The sequence below is a fragment of the Stegodyphus dumicola genome, chromosome X1 (genome assembly GCF_044657685.1).
Source record: "Stegodyphus dumicola isolate Sdum_Otavi_A_Nest chromosome X1, ASM4465768v1".
In the NCBI taxonomy this organism is placed as follows: domain Eukaryota; kingdom Metazoa; phylum Arthropoda; class Arachnida; order Araneae; family Eresidae; genus Stegodyphus; species Stegodyphus dumicola.
Window position 1 is genome coordinate 243,320,994 of NC_140780.1, and position 19,778 is coordinate 243,340,771.

The following is a 19,778-nucleotide window of genomic DNA, read 5'->3' on the forward strand; positions in this document are numbered from 1 at the left end:
ATGAAATAAATGGTAACATTTCTATCTAGCTAACAGTTTCTACAATCAGTGATTAATAGTAAACGTCTTTATTCATTATTTTGATGATAACTTTTTTAGTCCCCTTCTCCGTAATGGTGTAGTTACGAGGCATATCAAACAACCAAATTGGCGTCTCGTCAGCGTTGCCAATTTGCCCCATTGAAAAATTCTTTTCCTTCCGAAGTGTGATCAGATACCACTAAAATGCATAGTTTTCCCTCAAAATCTGCAGGAAGCTTTTGGCATATTGTTGTACGCCGTCTTAGAAATAAGCCCATCCGCTTCATAAACCGATCCACCCATCGACGGCTAGCTTTAAACTCTCGTTTCGGTATTCCAAGAACTTCAGCCTCCTCTTTTGCTTTATTTCTTATAGTGTCGCTAGTCACAGGTTGTCCATTCTTCCTCCTTTCACGTACAAATTCCAAAACTTTTCCTTCAATTTTAGGGTGTCTTCCTTTGCGAGGGCCAGTGAATTTCTTTCTACTAGTTTTAGTTGCAAACAGTGCCAATATCTGTTGCCGCCACAAGCGAACATTGCTCTCAGCTACGTTTAACTCTCTCCCAGCCTTTCTATTGCCATTTCTTTCAGGATAAAGAATTACTTTACGTTTGAAAGTAGCGTCATATGACATTCTTCTCAGCTTGTTCTCCATTTCGTGACTACGTACTCTGCAGTTTGTATCCTCTATGCAGTAATGTGTCAACGATAAATGTAACGGTAAATGTAGTCGAGAAATACAGTAATCCATTGTTACAATTTAAATTCGGTTGACGTCATCGGCGAACTTTGCACTCGAATCTAATGCGCCATTGAATCTAATGCGCACCCCAATTTTGAGTACTACATTTGGCCAATAACGATGCGCATTAGATTCGCGTAAATACGGTAAATGTTTTATTCTGAACAGTGCTACTCTCAAATTGTTGAGTTTTTTAACCAAAAATTGATTAAATTTTATAAAATCTGAAATAAATAATAAGACATATTCGACGCGTTAGGGTGGAGAACTACACCATTCAAAATTTGATTGCTCTAGGTACCATTGCTTTTTCACAATGCAACATACATACATGCAGATTCTTCATTATTTAATTTCTTTAAAAATAATACACGACAATAACATTTGATGATAACAATTTGAAAGGTGAGTCGACAAGCATAGTGATACACAAAATCTTGTTTTGGGAATTATAGCCCCCAAGTTTTAAAAAGGGTAAAAAGGAAAAAAATTCATCTGAAGCCACTGAAAGATCAAAATATAAGATGTGTTACACTTTAAATAAATGCACATTACGAAGATTTACTATGCAAGGAAATAGATGTCTTAAAATCAAATAATAAGACTGTAGTTATATTCAAACCTATAGTAAAAGAGCTAGTGCAATGGTTCCCAAGTTTCAGTTATTAATAATGACAGAAAGAAGTATTATTAAGGGCAATATATTTAGAGTTTAAATTTCCTACTGAAAAAAAGGGAAAGAAGTTGCTATGATTTTCGATTATGAACATTCTTGATTGATGAGTGTACAAAAAGTGTTGAAATTAGTTATATCCTGCCCTACCTGCATCAAATTATATTGCTTAATTCCTTACGTATTTACACGTAATTATCAAGTTTCCCATTCTGAACTATTTATCACATAAAAAAATTGGCAGTTATCATATTTTCAGCAATGAATGAATCATAAAGTAAACTACACACTAATTTTTCTTTAACTGTTAACATACAAGCCAATTCAAGTTTGATGTTTTAAATTAAGTCCCCCCCATTTAGAGTTGTTATACAGAAAGTGTTAATTATATAATAATGGATAAGTGTAAAAAAAATTTTCACAATAACTCTCATTTGGCATCTGCAATAAGCATTTAAAAGGAATTGACAGGTCTACCATTAGAAGGCTGGGAAGAAGCAGTTTTTGGAACATTTAAAGTATGAATTTTCAATCTTAAGAGACAAGGACAGCCCCAATCTTCCTTGTGTAAGTAATGGGAAGATTTTTATTAAATGAAAGTATGAAACTTAACTTTACTGTTGCATTATTCAGAAATTAAGCAACCCAATTCCAAAGAATAAGGAAATTTTTTTCAACAACTGTCTATAGGTCTTAATGTGAGATATTATCTACTACCACCTTACACAAGCAATGAAAATACCACTGAAGCATCCTATAGAATAAAATATTGTATTGTCAAAAGTTAGAAAATCACATCATTGCTAGAAATCCGATAGCTCAATGTATAGAAGATGTTGTTCAATGTATGTCTGAAGAAGAATACGTTCTAAAAAGTAAGAGCATGCTCTTGTCAAACAATGAAATTTCTCAGAAAATCTTGAAAATGCTATATGATACTGAAGCAACAGTAATTAAGAGAATAACAAATAATTCATTTTCCTTCTATACAGTTTGATAAGAACATTGATGTGTGAAATCTTTTGATCTTTTTTTTTACTGCAACGTACGTAAATGGTAAAAATTTTAGAAAAATCTCTTATTATAATATCCTAACACAAAAAGATGCACAAGAGAAGAAACTTTTAATAATTTTAAAGAATATTTTTCAGGGGAAAAAATTCTAATTTAACTAATTCATTCTTGAAGGCCATCTTCGAAAAAGAGCATATTTCTCCTCTTTAGATATAAAACAGAAAAGAACAGGCAGAAATAAGTAATAAGGTATTAAAGTGTTTGTTGTCATTTAGAAACACTGAACTTGCTTTTTCCACAAGTTTCTGCATTCCAACTTACAGCAGTAGGTGTAGTTTTTTCAGTATTAAAATAATACAATAGTGCGGGAAAGCTAGAGGGGGTGACGAAGTTATAGGTTCTGAAAGTAGAGGTTAAGGGTACTCTACAATTTTTAGCTCTTATATTAAAATATATGAAAAAAATGCAAAATCACTGAGCAAGTGCAAAATAATATTAATTTATATTATTTATTCCTGAACTGTGTTTTGATGGAATTTGAGCAGAACTGGTCAAAGCAATATTTCTATACCATTGTAGATATTAAAAATTTCCTTCAGTATAAAAATGTGTGCCCAATAGAGGTGAATTACATTTTTGTAGCAACTTAGTATTACACATCTTGCTTGGGGCACCAGGAACAAGTTCCAAAATAATTGCAACATTTAATTTTAACCAGATTTCTAAGACAATTATTTAAAAACATGCATTTTCCAACAATCGATAAAATAATATGCATTATAAATTTACTTTTTTACCACCTACATTAAAAAACATTTTTTTTAATAAAATACTTATGAAGTTTTATCTTAATTTCATAATGAGTAAATTAAGTGCAGCCAGAAAATAAAATTCTAAAATTCAAACATGCAAAAAATTAAGAAATGGGTATGTAACAATAAACACAAAGGAACATATTATCTGAGATTTTAATATATATTTCTAACTTTAAATCTGCTAAACAATAGCTTGATAGAAAAAGATGTACATTACTTCTTGGTCATTCTAATGTTAAAATTATAAATTTAGTTGAGATTTCCTTCATTCACACCAAAATGGTATTTGGAATACTTTATCTAAGCATTACATATTTTACAAATGAATTAAAATTACAGATAAATGCAGGGAAAGAATTTAATTACCTTGTTTTTTTTCTTAGCAGCCTCTAGAAATTCCATTTTTTCTGTTAATCTTTGAACGAACTTGGGGTTCTTTGAAAAGGCAGTCATCTCAAAGTTACAATAACCATATTTAGAAAGCTTCTTGTCCATTGTATAAACTGCAAGGAGGAAAAAAATTTACTAAAAATGAATAGTTTTGGCTTTTAAGATATTAAAGTAATCTCAGATTTAGAGAGTTAACTATAACTCACTTAGCAGTCAAAAACTTTGAGGAGAATACGAACCTGATTCAGAAATATAGATATGTAAGGATGTATGTGTTCATATATGCATGTATACATGTACATATGTATGTGTGTGTGCATACACACATATATTTACATACATACATATGAATGTGCATACATAGAAACATTTCTGAATTCATTCCCAATATGAGAAGATTACCAAACTTTGTATAATACCTTATTTATTATTACAATAATTTTGAAACTTTGACCCCAGGTCACTTTTTGGTTGGTAGACCTATCACAACTCTAGCTGAGCCAGATTTATCCAACATAAATGAAAACAGACTTTCTAAATGGCAAAGAATCACTAAGTATGAACAAAAAATTTGGAAATTATGGAAACGTGATTATCTTAATAATTTACAAGAACGTCACAAGTGGAAATTTTTAAAGGATGACGTTCAGTTGGGAACTCTTGTATTAATAAAAGATGAACATTTGCCTTCAGCCAAATGGTTAGTGGGGAGAATAGCTGAGGTTTTTCATGGTAGGGATAACGAAATAAGAGTAGTAACTGTAAGATTGCCTAATCAGCATTTGCTGAAACGAAATGTTCGAGATATATGTATACTTACTGTAGAATGATAGTTTATTTCTATTATAAACTGGTATTTTTTGTAATAATTTCAGTGTATATTTTTCAACATTGTAATTTGTTATTGTTAAGTAATTTATTGTAGTGCCTTTATATTTACATTTATTTAAATAATAGTTTTGAAATTTTTAATTTCAATGCCGGAAATGTTTTGTATTAGCTGAGAAATGCTTGGCGCCAGAGTGAAATCTTGGCTAATAGCGCATGCGCCAAAAGAATTGGCACTGAAATGTATTCTGTAAAAAACTTGATTTGTGTGGTACATTCGAAGTTGTGATTCATATGTTACGCTGCAAGGTGAAACCTAGCACCTGAGTGTCGCTATGAAAAATAAATGTATTGAAACTGTGTAATGTGTGTGGAGTTATTTTATTATGATATATATACCTATCGACGGGAAATAAAATAAGTCAATTCAAGTTTGTCAAGATCATCTTTAAATCCTAATGATTCTAGTTCGAAAAACATTTTCAATTCACTCTCTGAATTATCATTTATTAACCCACAATATGATAAATTATTTCTCTGTGAATCATTTACATTTCCACTAACTATATATCCAAACACACTATTTTGTAATATCAAGCCTGTATTTAGGAACATAGATTTTACCAGCTTGTAACACATCATAAAAAACTTCCACGCCGAGCAACAGGTTTACTTTCTCTGGTATATAAAATTCCGGATCCGCTAAATTCACCTTCTCAGGAATCACAAGGTTACTAACATCGATAAACTTTGCGGGAGTTAAACCTGCTATTTTGGGAATTACCAAAACCTCTAGTTTCCTTTTATACATTTGTTCCTAATTACAGATAAGGGCAACTGCATTTCTTTTTATCGTAGTTGAAATACCTGATATACTGCAAACCGAAATATTTGTCTTTTCCCTTTTTAAATTAAGTATATCCGCTAATTCAGTGGTACAAAAACAAGAAACACTTCCACTATCACATAACGCTTTCACCTTAATTAAAGTTCCATCGTTAGTGTCAATGAATACAAAGGCAGTAGATAAAATCATGTTTTTCCTACTGTTAGTACCTGTAGCGGCTGTAAAGGTTTCATTTTGAGTTTTAGCTTGAAATGCAGGTGCATGTACATTTAACGCATTGCTGTTTTGATCACCCAACTCCTGATCTGAAGTGTCTGCTCTTTCTACTGTGGTGCCAACGGAATTATTTTCGTTTTGATAACTCAAGAGAAAGCTATTTTTTTTCTTACACTTCTTGCACAAGTAATTAGAACGGCAATTTCTCCCACTGTGCAAATTAAAACAAAAAAAAACATAAATTCTGTTTTTTCACAAATTCTACCCTTTCTTTTAACACTTAATTTCTGAAATTTAGGACAATTAAAAAGCTTGTGATTGCTCAAATTACATAACCTACACGAATTCTGCATATGTTTTTCATTTGCATTAGAAACGACAGAGGTAACTCTATGTGTAACTTTTTTGGTGTTAGTCACACTATTTGAAGCATTGAGAGTTCTTGCATGATCTTTAAGAAATTCTATAAGATCTGTTAGATTAGGCAAATTCTCTTTCTCTAATTTTCTTTCCCACCATATTTTGGTGTTAGGATCTAATTTTTGCCCTAAAATGTATGCAAATACATTAGAAGAAAAACTGTTAACACTCTGATTTAAAACTTCTAATGATGTCACACATTCATTTGTAATGTCAATTAAGTTTAATAATGCTCACGCAGACTCATTTTGCATAGGATGCATATTCATAAATCATCTCAGATGAGCATACACTTGTTCACGGTGATTAGAGAACCTTTCTTCTAGTAATGAAAAGGCTAATTTATAATTAGAGTCAACTATGGTTAGCGCAGATTTTAAGTACTGTAATTTGACTGCATCTGTTAAATTAGGATTTGAATCAACACTGGCTAAAAAGATATCTTTAAATGAAAGCCACTCATGTAAGTTACCCGAAAACGTTGGCAAACTAATTTTGAGTAATTTAACATTGTTCTCAGTATTCGTGCAAACCGAAGGCTCTGATTTAATTTCTTTGGAAAGTTTAGCTAATTTATGATTTAATTCGACTCCTACATCTAAGAGAATATTGTCAATCTCTTCTTTCTCTTTTACATAAACATCAATACGTTCTTCCGTACATAACCCGAACAAAGAATCGAAATTAGAACTTATCTCTGTCTCAAACACTTTAAACTTATTCTTCAGTACTTCCAAGTCACTTTCTTGGACATTTTCATCCGCAACCTTTTAACTTCATTAACTGCGTTTTCAATGTACGTTTTTTCGCTAATACCTCATTTAGTGATATTTTAATTAGCAAAAGTCAATAAACAAATAAAGAGCTTCCAAAAGGAGGAGGGTACTTACCCTTTTGTTTCTACAAAACTTCAATCTTGAAGTATCCTATATAATTCTTCATTTCACAAACTGAAAGTAATATCACAGTCTCATAAACTTCATTAGCTGTTCCGGCTCTGATCGACCACAAAACTTGAATTGACTTACTCTATTTTCCATCGATAGCTATATATTATAATAAAATAACACCACACACATTACACAGTTTCAATACATTTATTTTCCATAGCGACTCTCTGGCGCTAGGTTTCACCTTACAGCGTAACATATGAATCGCAACTTTCAATGTACAACAAAAAATCAAGTTTCTCACAGAATACATTTCAACTACCTCAAATGATAAGTCCTGATGAAGAATCTCTGAACACGTTAGAAAGTTACAGCATGACCACTATTTGGAACAGTTCACAAGAAAGTCAATTTAAACACCACGCGTCATAACATCTGCTGGATTCTCTTTTGTTGAACAATAGGACCACTCTGTCGGCTGTGTTAACTTCCTAATCTCGTTAACTCTGTTGGCGATGAAAGATTTCCATTTGGTACTGGTACCTTTAATCCAGCATAGCACTATTTTGGCATCAGTCCAATAAAATATTCTCGAGGATTTCTTTTGATCGAGCAATTTTTTCACTCCAGAACCTAAGCGTGCTGCTAGTAATGCAGTAAGTAATTCAAGACGAGGTAACGTAATTCTTTTCACAGATGCAACACGACATTTTGATGCGATGAAACTCACAGAAATTTCTTCTTGCTTACACAGTTTTACGTAGACAACAGTACTGTACGCCCTCTGACTGGCATCTGAAAAGCAATGGATCTCTATGAAATTGGCTTCGGGATTCAAAATGAATCTTGGAACTGTAATTTTACTTAGATGATGACACTCACAGCACCACTTTGCCCACTTTTGACAGATATCTGTAGGTAGTTTATCATCCCATGTAAATTTTCGAACCCAAAGTTCTTGTAGCAAGAATTTAAGTCTAACAGTAAATGGAGTTATTAACCCAAAAGGATCAAAAATCTTCCCGGCAGTTTTCAAGATGAACCATTTCTTATTATGCTTATTCTTACGGAATTCCATCAAACTGTCTTCATTAGTATCCCAAGATCTTAAGTGTCTTGTTTGACTCATTGATTTTATATGGATGGATCTCGAACTCTTCTTTTTTACAGTTTCTCATCAGCTCAGGATCATTGGATACCCATTTATGCAAGTTCATATTTGCTGCACTCATAATTTGTTTAGCTTTACGCGATAAGCTTAGAGCATCATCTATACTGTCCTGTCCAATAATAAAATCATCAACATAAACACAAGAATTCAATATTTCAAATACATCTGGCTGCTCATCTCGATATTTTCTAATGTGTTCTTTAATTGTTGCAGCCAACACAAACGGACTTGACTTAATCCCAAAATTTACGCACTTGAATCTATATGTCACTAGTTTTAGATCATTTAACTGCGTCTTGATCCTTTTCTGCCAAAGCAATCTGCAAAAATGCTTTTTCTACATCCGCTGAAATTGCAACTTTATTTAATCGGAAATTAATTAGCAGATGGAACATATTAGGATTTAAATTTGTCCCTGTCCATAGACAATCGTTCAGTGATTGCTGCCATCAAACACTGTTCTAGTCTTCATTGAAGCACTGGTTTCTCTAAATACTGGTTGGTGTGGTAGGTAAAATACTGGTTTACCGATACGTATATTTCCATCTGACACTCTTTCAATGATACCTTGTTTGAGATAATCATCTAATATTTCACTATATGTAGAAAACAGTGTTTTGTCATGATTCATTCGCTTTGCAAGAGTATTTCCCGTCAATAGCTATATATCATAATAAAATAACTCCACACACATTACACAGTTTCAATACATTTATTTTCCATAGCGACTCTCTGGCGCTAGGTTTTACCTTACAGCATAACATATAAATCGCAACATCCAATGTACCACAAAATCAAGTTTTTCACAGAATACATTTCAGTGCCAATTCCGGCGGCGCGTGCGCCATTAGCCAAGATTCCGCTCTGGCGCCAAGCATTTCTCAGCTAATATGAAACACTTTTTTATACAAAAAATTAAAGGCATAAATATAAAATTGACACAAAATATATTTTTCATACAGCTATGGGAAAATACATGTAGTACCTTTTTAAAAAAATATTACATAATCTTTCATACAAGTATTGCGGTGTCTGACACGTTACTAGAGAAAGAACAGAGAGAGAAATATTACAGTATACAGAAGAGCAGATATTTAAAAGTATAAACAATGCGTGCTGCGATGAAGCCAACAGCAACGTTTGATGGAAAAGGCTCATTAATGACCTTCCTCGAGCCAGCTGGACCTGCATTACACTGTGTACCCCGTAAACCAGATACAAAAAATTACAATAGCTACGAGAAACTTAAAAAAGGTCAAGCTCTCAGCTGGTACAGACGAAATGGCAAGTTCTTGTTGGGGATCCAGGTTCAGAGACACAACTGGGAAATCTTCAAGGCTGCATTGTTAAAAGCATTTCCAGTTGTGAAAGACCGTGCGAAGCTACAGACAGAATTGTTTAGCAAATATCACATGAATTTTGATAATTTAACAGGTTTATTTTAAGAAAAATTTAAGTCTTTAATCTACTATATGGGAAGAGGTCTGATAGTGAACTTATTGAGGTGATTTTATCCTGTCTATTGCTGTCAGCTCAAGACTTTCTTGAAGTCTGCAATCCGCGAACATTAGAAAACCTCTTCCAGCTTGCGGTGAAGTTCCAAAGAACAAGAAACGTGCAGAACATGTGTTCAAAACAGTTTCGACAATATTTAAGGATTCCTCCGCAGAAGAAACCGAAAGTTCAGCAGAGGGTGAATCGGTAGATGGGAAATGATGGAAAGTCTGGGAGCAAAAAAACACTGGTAAATCTAAGGCTTTCGGATACAAAAACCAGCAAAAAGAGGAGGTGGAAAAGCAAAATGTAAACTAACAGCGATGATTGAAAAGGGGGCACAGTCACCGAGTGGGAAGAAAAGTCCCTCAGAAATCCATTTGAACTCGCTCAGTGGTGGTGCAAAATCTGGCCTTGCTGGAGAACTGAATAACATGTGGAGTACTGAATAACATGCCAACCACTGCTCTCCTGGACACCAGAGTTCAGTATTGCTTACTCTCACAGGACTTCTTTAAAATGCATTTTCGTCGTTATAGATTATTTAAAACCACGGGACAACAAGTAATTGCTGCCCAAGGCAAGCAATGAGTATGTTTGGGAAAAACCGCATTCCATGTACAAATTAAAAATGAAGTGTTTAAAAGTAAATTTTCTAGTGGCGAAAGATTTGCTAACATCAGTAATATTGGGGGTTGATTTCTTATGCACACAGCTAGCACGAATCTTAATTTCGAGAGTTCTATGTTGCAGGCACACATGGACCCTGTGGAAGAAGAGGAAGGGGTTATGCCGGAAATAAGCCTGGACCACCTGAAACCACAAGGAGGGAAAAAAAAAAAAAAAAAAAAAAAAGAAAAGAAAAATTTGGTAAGAAAATTTATTTCTTTATTTGATGAGAAGCCAGGCTTCTGTCAAGTGGTGACTCATGCTATTGATACAGGCAACGTTCCTCCAGTCCGGTCTAAACCATATAGATACGACATGGTTAAAGAACACATTTTGGAACATCATACACAGAAAATGATAGATAATAAAATCATTGTGCTGAGCACTAGTCCGTATGCAAGTCCGGTCGTCCTTTGGAGAAAAAAAAAAAGGCTACCGCCCGAGCACCCGGACTCATAAAGGTTTGCAGATGATTATCGCAAACTCAACAGCATAATAAAATATCCCATGTATCCCCACCAATAATTGATGAAATAATCAGAAAAATTAGCTCCACTAAATACATGACAATGTTAGACCTACTCTGGTTATTTTCAAATCTCTGTAAAACCTGAAGATGTCGAAAAGATAACTTTCATCACAAAGTCAGGCGTCTATGACTTCTTAAGAATGCCGTTTGGTTTAAGCGGAGCACCGGCTACATTTCAAAAAGCCATGGATACAGTTTTAAGGCCAGTTTTGGGTAAAAGTACAATAATTTACGTAGATGACATAATAATCACCAGCGAAATGATAGACAAACACATTAAACATTTGGAGGAAGTTTTTGCCTTGCTTAATGAGGCCGGCTTCAAAATAAACCCAAAGAGGTGTAAGTTTACTGCCAAGGAGTTGTGATACCTTGGGTACAAGATTTCAAGTAAGGGCATTGAGACCGACAATTCCAAGATATTAGCAATTAAAAGCTATCCTCCCACAAACAAGGCTAAGAAATTATCTTCATTTTTGGGCTTGTGTTCCTATTATAGGGTATTCACATTAAAGACTTTTGCAAAGACCGTCAAGCCTCTTTTAGTGCTTAAACGGGAGGGGGGGAGGAAACAGATTTTCTTGAAAAGCCGAGGCGAACATGGCTTTTGAACAGTTGAAAAATGCCCTAATTATTGCCCCAGTCCTCAAATTCCCACAAGGGGAAAAAATTAGAGATTGCTGAGGATATACCCAATTACACAATTGGTGCGGTTCTTTCCCAAAAAGGGCAGCCCAGAGCTTTTTTTTTTTTTCAAAAATGCTTAACTCAACTCAAAGGAACTACTCGGTAACAGAGCGAGAAACGCTTGCTGTTTTATTTTAGAGGCTCAGCAATTTTGCATTTACTTCGGAAGTTCTCTGATAACAGTATACTCGGATCATGCAGCAGTCCGTCGCTTGTATTCGGAGAAAAATCTGTCGCCCTGCCTGATACAGTGGACATTAAAATTACAGGAATTTATTTAATTATATGCCTGGAAAACAAAATTTACTAGCTGATGCCCTTTCAAGAATTAAGATTGATGAGGAGGGGAATACAATCAAGCAAGCTATGCTCACTTCGAAAGTCATCGTGTTTTGGCCTCCTCGGTGATTGCGGTGATTTGTGCCCAGAGGGCGCACCGCACAAAAAGTTAGTTGCGTTACAGAACGTAAGGGAAGCGGACACGCCAAAATGTCGGGCGTAGTACCGCTAATTGAGGTAATTGCATCGTATCTGTCAGGTGGCAGAAAACTAATATGATGTATCAATTCACATGCCAGGTGGCAGAATATGTCTATCATGTACATGCCAGGAGGCATAACGCTTGTAAACATGCCAGGTGGCATACGACTTGTAAATAAATTGTAAATAAATGTACAGTAAAATATCTTGGTGCAATAGATCAAGGAACAAGCATCAACAACCTTCTGATCATTTGGATACGTATATTTTTTCTGGTGACACCGGACTTGATTTGTGGAGATGAAGAATGGACGAAGAAAATGAGTGAGTTCATGACTGAAAAGCCAGGATTTAACGCGAAGAAATTCGAGGTAGGCCCTTTTTCATTTTTCCAGTTTTGAATAGAATTGTTGAATAAAAATCTTGGTGATTATTATAGTTGATAGAATCTAATGGTAAAATGGAGGCTATGAATAAGGCAAAGAAGTTGCGTACGGTGACGCGTAGCTTAACTACTAAGTTGATGAGTAAAATAGATTCTGCATTGTTAGAAGAGGGTGAAACCGTGGATGAGAAATTAAAAGAATTACTCGAAATGTTACTTGAAAAATCGCAGTTGTTGAAACAATACGATTCTGAGATTGAAAAACTTATAATTACGGAACAGGAGTTAGAAACAGAAGTAATTTCCGCGCAGGAATATCAGGAAAGAATTATAAGTTTTAAATGTAAAATTCAGGAAAAATTAAGAAAAAACGCGTGTAAAGTTGAATCTAGAAATTCTAGTGAGGAAACTATATCCCCGAAGTTGAAAACTTGTGAAGTTAATACTTTAAAATTGCCAAAATTAACGATTACAAAACATTACGGTGATCCTTGTTCTTGGCTTGAATTCTGGAATCAGTTTAGTAATTCCATTCACCAAAACGAAAGTCTCAGTTCGGTTGACAAGTTTTGTTATTTAAAATCGCTTTTGGGAGGTTTAGCTTTAAATGCTATTAGTGGATTAACATTTACTAGTGAAAACTATACGGTGGCTGTTGATATACTAAAAAACCGTTTCGGCAGAGATGACCTACTAATTAATGCGCATATGAATAAATTGTTGAGTTTAGAACCTGTAAAATATTCCGGAAATACGGCTTCTTTGAGGAAGCTTTATGACGATATAGAAATACAAATAAGGAATTTAAATTCTTTAAATGTTACTAGTGGTTCTTATGGACATTTATTATCCCCTATTTTGTTAAAGTTAATACCCGAGAATTTAACTCTAGAATTCACTAGGAAAAGAAGTGATAAACAAAATTTCGATGTTAATGAACTACCAACGTTCTTGAAAACTGAAGTGGAATGTAGGGAAACATCAATGATGTTAGCGCGTTCTAAGATTTTTGATGTAAATGAAACATCAATACGAAACAAAAGTTCCCATCAAGGTTATCAAAATAAATCTTACATGCATTCTAAAAGAAATATTTACAGTAGGAATAAGCAAGGTGCTTCAGTATTAACTAGTCAAAGCGAAACTCCCTCTAAATACTTTCAAAAATCACATTTTAATCCAAATCGAAAGTTCTCTACCCCGCCTAAGAAAGAGAATCAAAATGTCTGCATATTTTGTTTATCTGCTTGTCATATGAATCATGATTGCGCACTTGATTTAAAGGCTCGCCGAAAGGCATTAATGGTTCGAGGTTTATGTTTTATTTGCTTTTCGAAAGGGCATCCAAGGCGTTTCTGTGCTCATAAAGATGAAAAATGCAGACTGTGCAATGTCCAAGGTTTACATAATTCGTTAATATGTGACGCCGCATCGAAAGGTTTAGAGACGGATACTTCCAATAAGACAAAACAAACGCCAATCCCTGAAGCTTCTCTTTCGCTCTTATGTAATGAAAATAATAACAAAATTAAACCACCGACTTCCGTTCTTTTACAGACTTTTCGGCAACAGTTAGGTATAAAGGGGGGAACGAAAAGGTATTACGTTGTATGCTAGATTCAGGGTCAACAAAGTCATTCATCTTACGAAAAGTGGTTGATTCACTGGGGTTGAAAATTATTAATAAAGAAGCGCTTATCATTTTCACATTAGGATGCAAAGATGCAAAAGAGCGCTTGTATGACATCGTAGAAATCGTACTGCAAAATGTAAACCATCCCAATAAAAAGATAAAAATTAATGCAATAGTCATTGATTCTATAACACTAGGGCAAGTAAAAGTTCCTTCTCGGTGGATACGACAGATAGCGTTTGAGAAGGGAATAGAATTAGCAGATGCTGGTACAAGTGACGAAATTCAAGTATTAATAGGTTCGGATTATATTTGGGAAATTTTAGGAGAACGAAACGTGAAGATTTGTAAAAAATTAGTCGCAACAGAAAGCACTTTCGGTTTTGTGATTCAAGGCAAGGACGAAGGATCAAAGTGTAAGGACGCAAGAGTTAATCATATAACCGTTGTAAATGAGGACTTAGATTATGAAAGAGTTAAAAAATTATGGGAATTAGAAGCAATTGGGATAAGTTCGAATAAAGAAATATCTCTATCAGATAAAGAAATTTTAGAGTCATTTGAACGAAATACAACTTACAAGAATAAAAGGTATGAAACTCGATTATTGTGGAAAGAGGGTGTTGAAGGTTTAAATAACAATTATGAAATCGCGAAACAGCATTTACAATTTTTAAATAATAAGTTTCAGAAAAATAGTGAGCTATATTTAAAATATAATGAGATAATTAATGAACACTTGAGAGATGGTATACTGGAACGGGTAGATACGTATTTAAATAGTAGTTTGAAAACGGGGTATTACATGCCTCATCACACGGTAGTGTGCGAGCAGAAGGATTCTACTAAGGTTCGAATAGTTTTTGACGCTTCTTCTAAAAGTAAGGGAAATTTATCACTTAATGATTGTTTGGAAAGCGGACCTAATTTAAATCCTGATTTGCTAAAGCTTATCATTAAATTCAGGGTACATTCAATTGCGTTTTGTGCCGACATTCAGCGTGCATTTTTAGAGGTAGGCTTAGCTAAAGAATATAGGGATTTTTTAAAGTTTTTGTGGATAAATGAAGAAGGGTCAAATCTCGATCACAGTAATTCCAACTTACAAGTTCTTCAACACAATCGAGTTCCTTTCGGGGTCAAGTGCTCACCTTATTTATTAACAGCTACAGTAAGACTGCATTTAAAAAAGTATGAAGATGCCTACGAAGAGGCATGCAGTATGTTAAAAGAGCTTTACGTAGATGATTTAATTTCTGGGACAGTCAATGTAGCAAAGGCCTTACATTTAAGCAAGGACATGATTTTCATTCTTAGCGAGGCCAGTATGAATTTACGTAGATGGGTTTCAAACTCACCTGAGCTGAATGAACTATGGAAACTTAATGGAATTGACTCTCGTGAAACATCTGAAGACTCTTTGGTACCGTTGAAAGTTTTAGGTCTTATCTGGGACAATGTCAATGATAATTTGAAAATAGATGTATCTCAGTTTGAGAAGTTACAAAATCTCAAAGTAACTAAACGCATCATTTTAGCAGCATGTGGTATGCTCTTTGATCCCTTAGGAATTATGAATCCATTTACTGTTCGAATTAAACTCTTAATGCAAACTATGTGGGAAAAGGGCATTCAATGGGACGAAAGTGTTCCCCTTGATACAGAATTCATATTTCAGGAATGGTTAAAAGAAATTGAAAAAATAAAGTTTTTCGAAATTCCCAGACAGTACTTCAGTGATATGTGTTGGAAGTTTATAGAAGTTCACATATTTTCTGATACCAGTCCCAAGTGTTATGGTGCCGTAGCATATTTTAGATTTAAGAAGAAAAATAAATGTAAAACAAGTTTCATAGTGTCGAAATCCCGTTTGGCTCCATTAAAAAGGGTAACACTCCCTAGGCTTGAATTTTGGGAACATTAATTTCTGCAAGATTAGGTTCGTATTTGCAATCGATATTTCCGCAGTTGGATAAGGGAAATATATTTTACTGGACTGATTCCCAAATTTGCATTCACTGGATCAAGGGATCTGCCAACGAGTGGAAACAATTTGTTAGAAATCGTGTGGTAGAAATCAAGGAGAAAACAATTTTAAACAACTGGTACTTTTGCAGTGGGAAGACAAACCCTGCTGATAAACTTACGAGGGGCATGGATGCTGAAGCTCTAATTAATGATAGTGATTGGTTTTCTGGGCCACCCTGGCTTTCAGAAGTAGATATTCGACATCACATAAACGAAATGAATACCGAAGCTGACTTGCAAAACGTTAGTGAAGAACGTAAATGTGTTACTTTGAAAACACTTGTGGAGTCTACAGAATCGTTACTAAATCTTAAACTGTACGGAAATTTAACCAAAGTACTGGGAATAATGGCTTATGTTCTGCGCTTCGTGAACAACTGTAAATCCGCTCGTGAAAAGCAATCTGGTATGCTTACCGCCTATGAGTTACGGAAGGCTTCAGAATTTCAAAGGTGGTTAGCAAATGAAAACATAAGGTGGATATTCAACCCGCCTGCTGCTCCACATCATGGTGGTATATGGGAGGCAGCTGTTAGATCTATGAAGCTGCATCTAAAGAAATGTGTTGGAACTCAAATTTTGACTTATGAAGAGTTTCTAACTCTAATTGCACAAATTGAAGCATGCTTAAATTCGAGGCCAATAACACCGGTCTCCAGTGATCCCAATGATTTGACAGCTTTGACTCCTGGACACTTTATTATAGGGACTTCTTTAACAGCTGTTCCGGAACAAGATTTAACCGAAGTACGAGTGTCTCCATTGCAAAGATGGCAACTAACACAGCAGATGTTCCAAGGGTTTTGGAAGCGGTGGTCTAAAGAGTACTTGTGCCAACTACAGCAGCGTAGCAAATGGAGACAGCCTAGCAGAAATATTCGTCTAAATGACTTGGTTCTCATTAAAGAAGATAATATGCCTTCATTACGTTGGAAACTCGGGCGAGTAATAGAAGTGTTTTCTGGAAGAGACAATAATGTCCGAGTGGTTAGACTAAAAACTGTGCACGGGGACATTAAACGTCCTATTACCAAACTGTGTCTTTTACCAGTTGAAGAACATTAACTTAAGTGTTTGGTTTATATATGTTTTATTAATTTTTTTTATTTCTTATTGTACTAATAATTTTATTTGTTTGTTCTAGTTTAATCCTCATAGTTAACGTTTCAATATAGTACGATATAAGATGTTTTGCTAGAAGATTGGTAAGTGTAACATGTAATTTTATACTTTTTGAAGGTTTTTGTATGTTTTCAGTTTCTATATTTTTCATTTACTTGTTTGCATATATTGAAGATTGTATTAAGATGAATGTAATTCATCGGGGGGGGGAGGATGTTTTGGCCTCCTCGGTGATTTGTGCCCAGAGGGCGCACCGCACAAAAAGTTAGTTGCGTTACAGAACGTAAGGGAAGCGGACACGCCAAAATGTCTGGCGTAGTACCGCTAATTGAGGTAATTGCATCGTATCTGTCAGGTGGCAGAAAACTAATATGATGTATCAATTCACATGCCAGGTGGCAGAATATGTCTATCATGTACATGCCAGGAGGCATAACGCTTGTAAACATGCCAGGTGGCATACGACTTGTAAATAAATTGTAAATAAATGTACAGTAAAATATATTGGTGCAATAGATCAAGGAACAAGCATCAACAACCTTCTGATCATTTGGATACGTACACATCGAGTCCCGCGAGTCTATCATTGAAGAATTAAGAAAGGATCCTAAATTCAAGGACATTTATGCATATCTTGAAGAAGCTGAAAATTTTGAGCATGACTTAACAGTTATTGCAATGTGGCGCATTACGAAGTAATTGATAAATTACTGTTTTAAACGAAGTTAACAAATGAGAATCAGGAATACTGGCCAGTGATCCCAGCGAGTTTCCATTTAAATGTTTTAGAAGAACTCCAAGAATCCCCATTGGCAGGACACCTTAGAGTTCGTAAAACCGTACAGAGGGTCCGCGAAGTGGTTTATTTTCCGCAGTTACACCATATGTCAGGTCGTGTCACTTGTGCCAATTAATAAATGATGTTAATTACAACCTGGCCGGGTATTTTAAAAATATAAAGACTACTTTCCCAAATGAAATGGTTGGCATTGATTTGCTCAGACCCTACCCTAGAAAAAGAATACATAAAAACAGATTTGTTAACCATAGCTAATCATTTTTCACAATGGGTAGAAATAGTCCCCCTTAAACGAACTTCAGCTAAAAATAGTCGCAGATTAGTTTTAAATAAGTATATTATAAAATATGGGGCCCCACTAAAAGTAATATCAGATAATGGCAAACAATTTGTTAGTACTATATTCAAAAATCTTTGCACAGGACTTGGTATATGCCATCTAAAAATGGTACCATATAGACAGCAATCAAATATTGTGGAACGCGTAAATAAGATTATTCTAAAAATTATTAGGGAATACGTTAATTACCACAACTGCTGGGACAGCTGCGTCAGTGAGTTAGGTTTTGCCTTGAGAACAGCAACACACGATACTACACAAAAGACCTTTCCAAAACTATTTTTTGGGAGAAACATTTTAATGCCTTTAGACATGCAGTTCTTTGTACAGCAAAAGCAAGAAGAATTCAAGTTCAAAGACATACAGAAAATTATCGATGAAGCAATTAAAAACTCTGATGTAGCCAGGCAGAAACAGAAAATATACTACCACAGAAATAGAAGGGAAATGGAATATACAGCGAGGCAGAAAGTATTAAAAGTAAAACATTCCTATCATCCACACGCAAAAACAGGGTCGCAAAATTCGAGGAAAGGTTTGAAGGGCCGTATATAATGGCGAGAATAAACGAAGCCACTTTGTTATTTAAAAGCTGAAAATGGCCAGCAAGTGGTTACAAATAGTGATCAAATCAAACCATATTATAATCGTACTGATTTTCAAGTTTTACAGAATTCGTTGCAAGATCCTGGATGTGAACAAAGAATTCTGCCATGTCAGAAGCCGAGCTGGAGTCCCCCAACAGCAAAAAGGAAACAGATTGTGAAGCCGGAACAATCACAGGCCAAGCAGAGGTCCAGGCTCAGCGAAACGGAAGAAAACAAGGCCTACGAACGAACACGACAAAACAAATGATTCAAGAAAAACACCAGTATTGGTGGCCTGCTTAGGAGGTCCCAGTGAAACAACTGTTTAAATGAGGTACGAAATCAACAAAATGTAAGCTACGCTTTCCTGCAACAACGACCACTAGGGAGGCCCAAGGAGGTCTTGATTGGAGAATGACATGGAATACAAGACCAGCCGAAACAGCCGTGCCAGCCCAACCAGTAAGAAGGTCAAAATGGAGGTGGAAAGACACGAGCCCTGTCCGAAGTTAAGAGGAAACTGCAATTTCAAAACTCATAGCCATCCCGCAAAAACCCAGAGGTTCATCGACAAAGAGCAGAAGAGGAAAAGGAATGACGGAAACGACATGGATTATCAAACTCATAGAGGGCTGGAATTATTAAGACATCCGACGTTAGAGCAGTTCTGCTTCATCAGGATGGAGTAATACAGAAAGAAAAAAGATAAGTGAAAATGTCTTTGTTAGCTTATTTTACATACAAAGTTCAATTTATGTTATGTAGTTGTATGTTGCTCAATACTGTTGAAAGAAGAAAAGTTTTAATTCAGAAATAGAGAGAACTTAGTTGTAAATACCCTTTAAGCAAAAAGATTTTTGTGTTCACAATTTGGTGAGAATGTAGTAGTAAATACTTTTTTAAGAACACGCAAGTTGTGAAATTTAAATTGTGAATATCTTTTTGTCGGAAAGACTTCCTTGAACAGTGAAATTTCTTAACTGAAGATTTCATGAAA

The 19,778-nt window shown here is 34.9% G+C and overlaps 1 protein-coding gene across 1 annotated transcript in view; it reads right to left on the reverse strand.

The window, feature by feature from the left end:
- The window catches only part of LOC118200499 (uncharacterized), a 151,387-nt gene that overhangs the window by 23,490 nt on the left and 108,119 nt on the right, over positions 1 to 19,778 (reverse strand). The window contains exon 10 of the mRNA XM_085807325.1: positions 3,633 to 3,769. Within this exon, the coding sequence (XP_085663451.1) occupies positions 3,633 to 3,769 (137 nt within the window). The remainder of the gene's footprint in view (positions 1 to 3,632; positions 3,770 to 19,778) is intronic.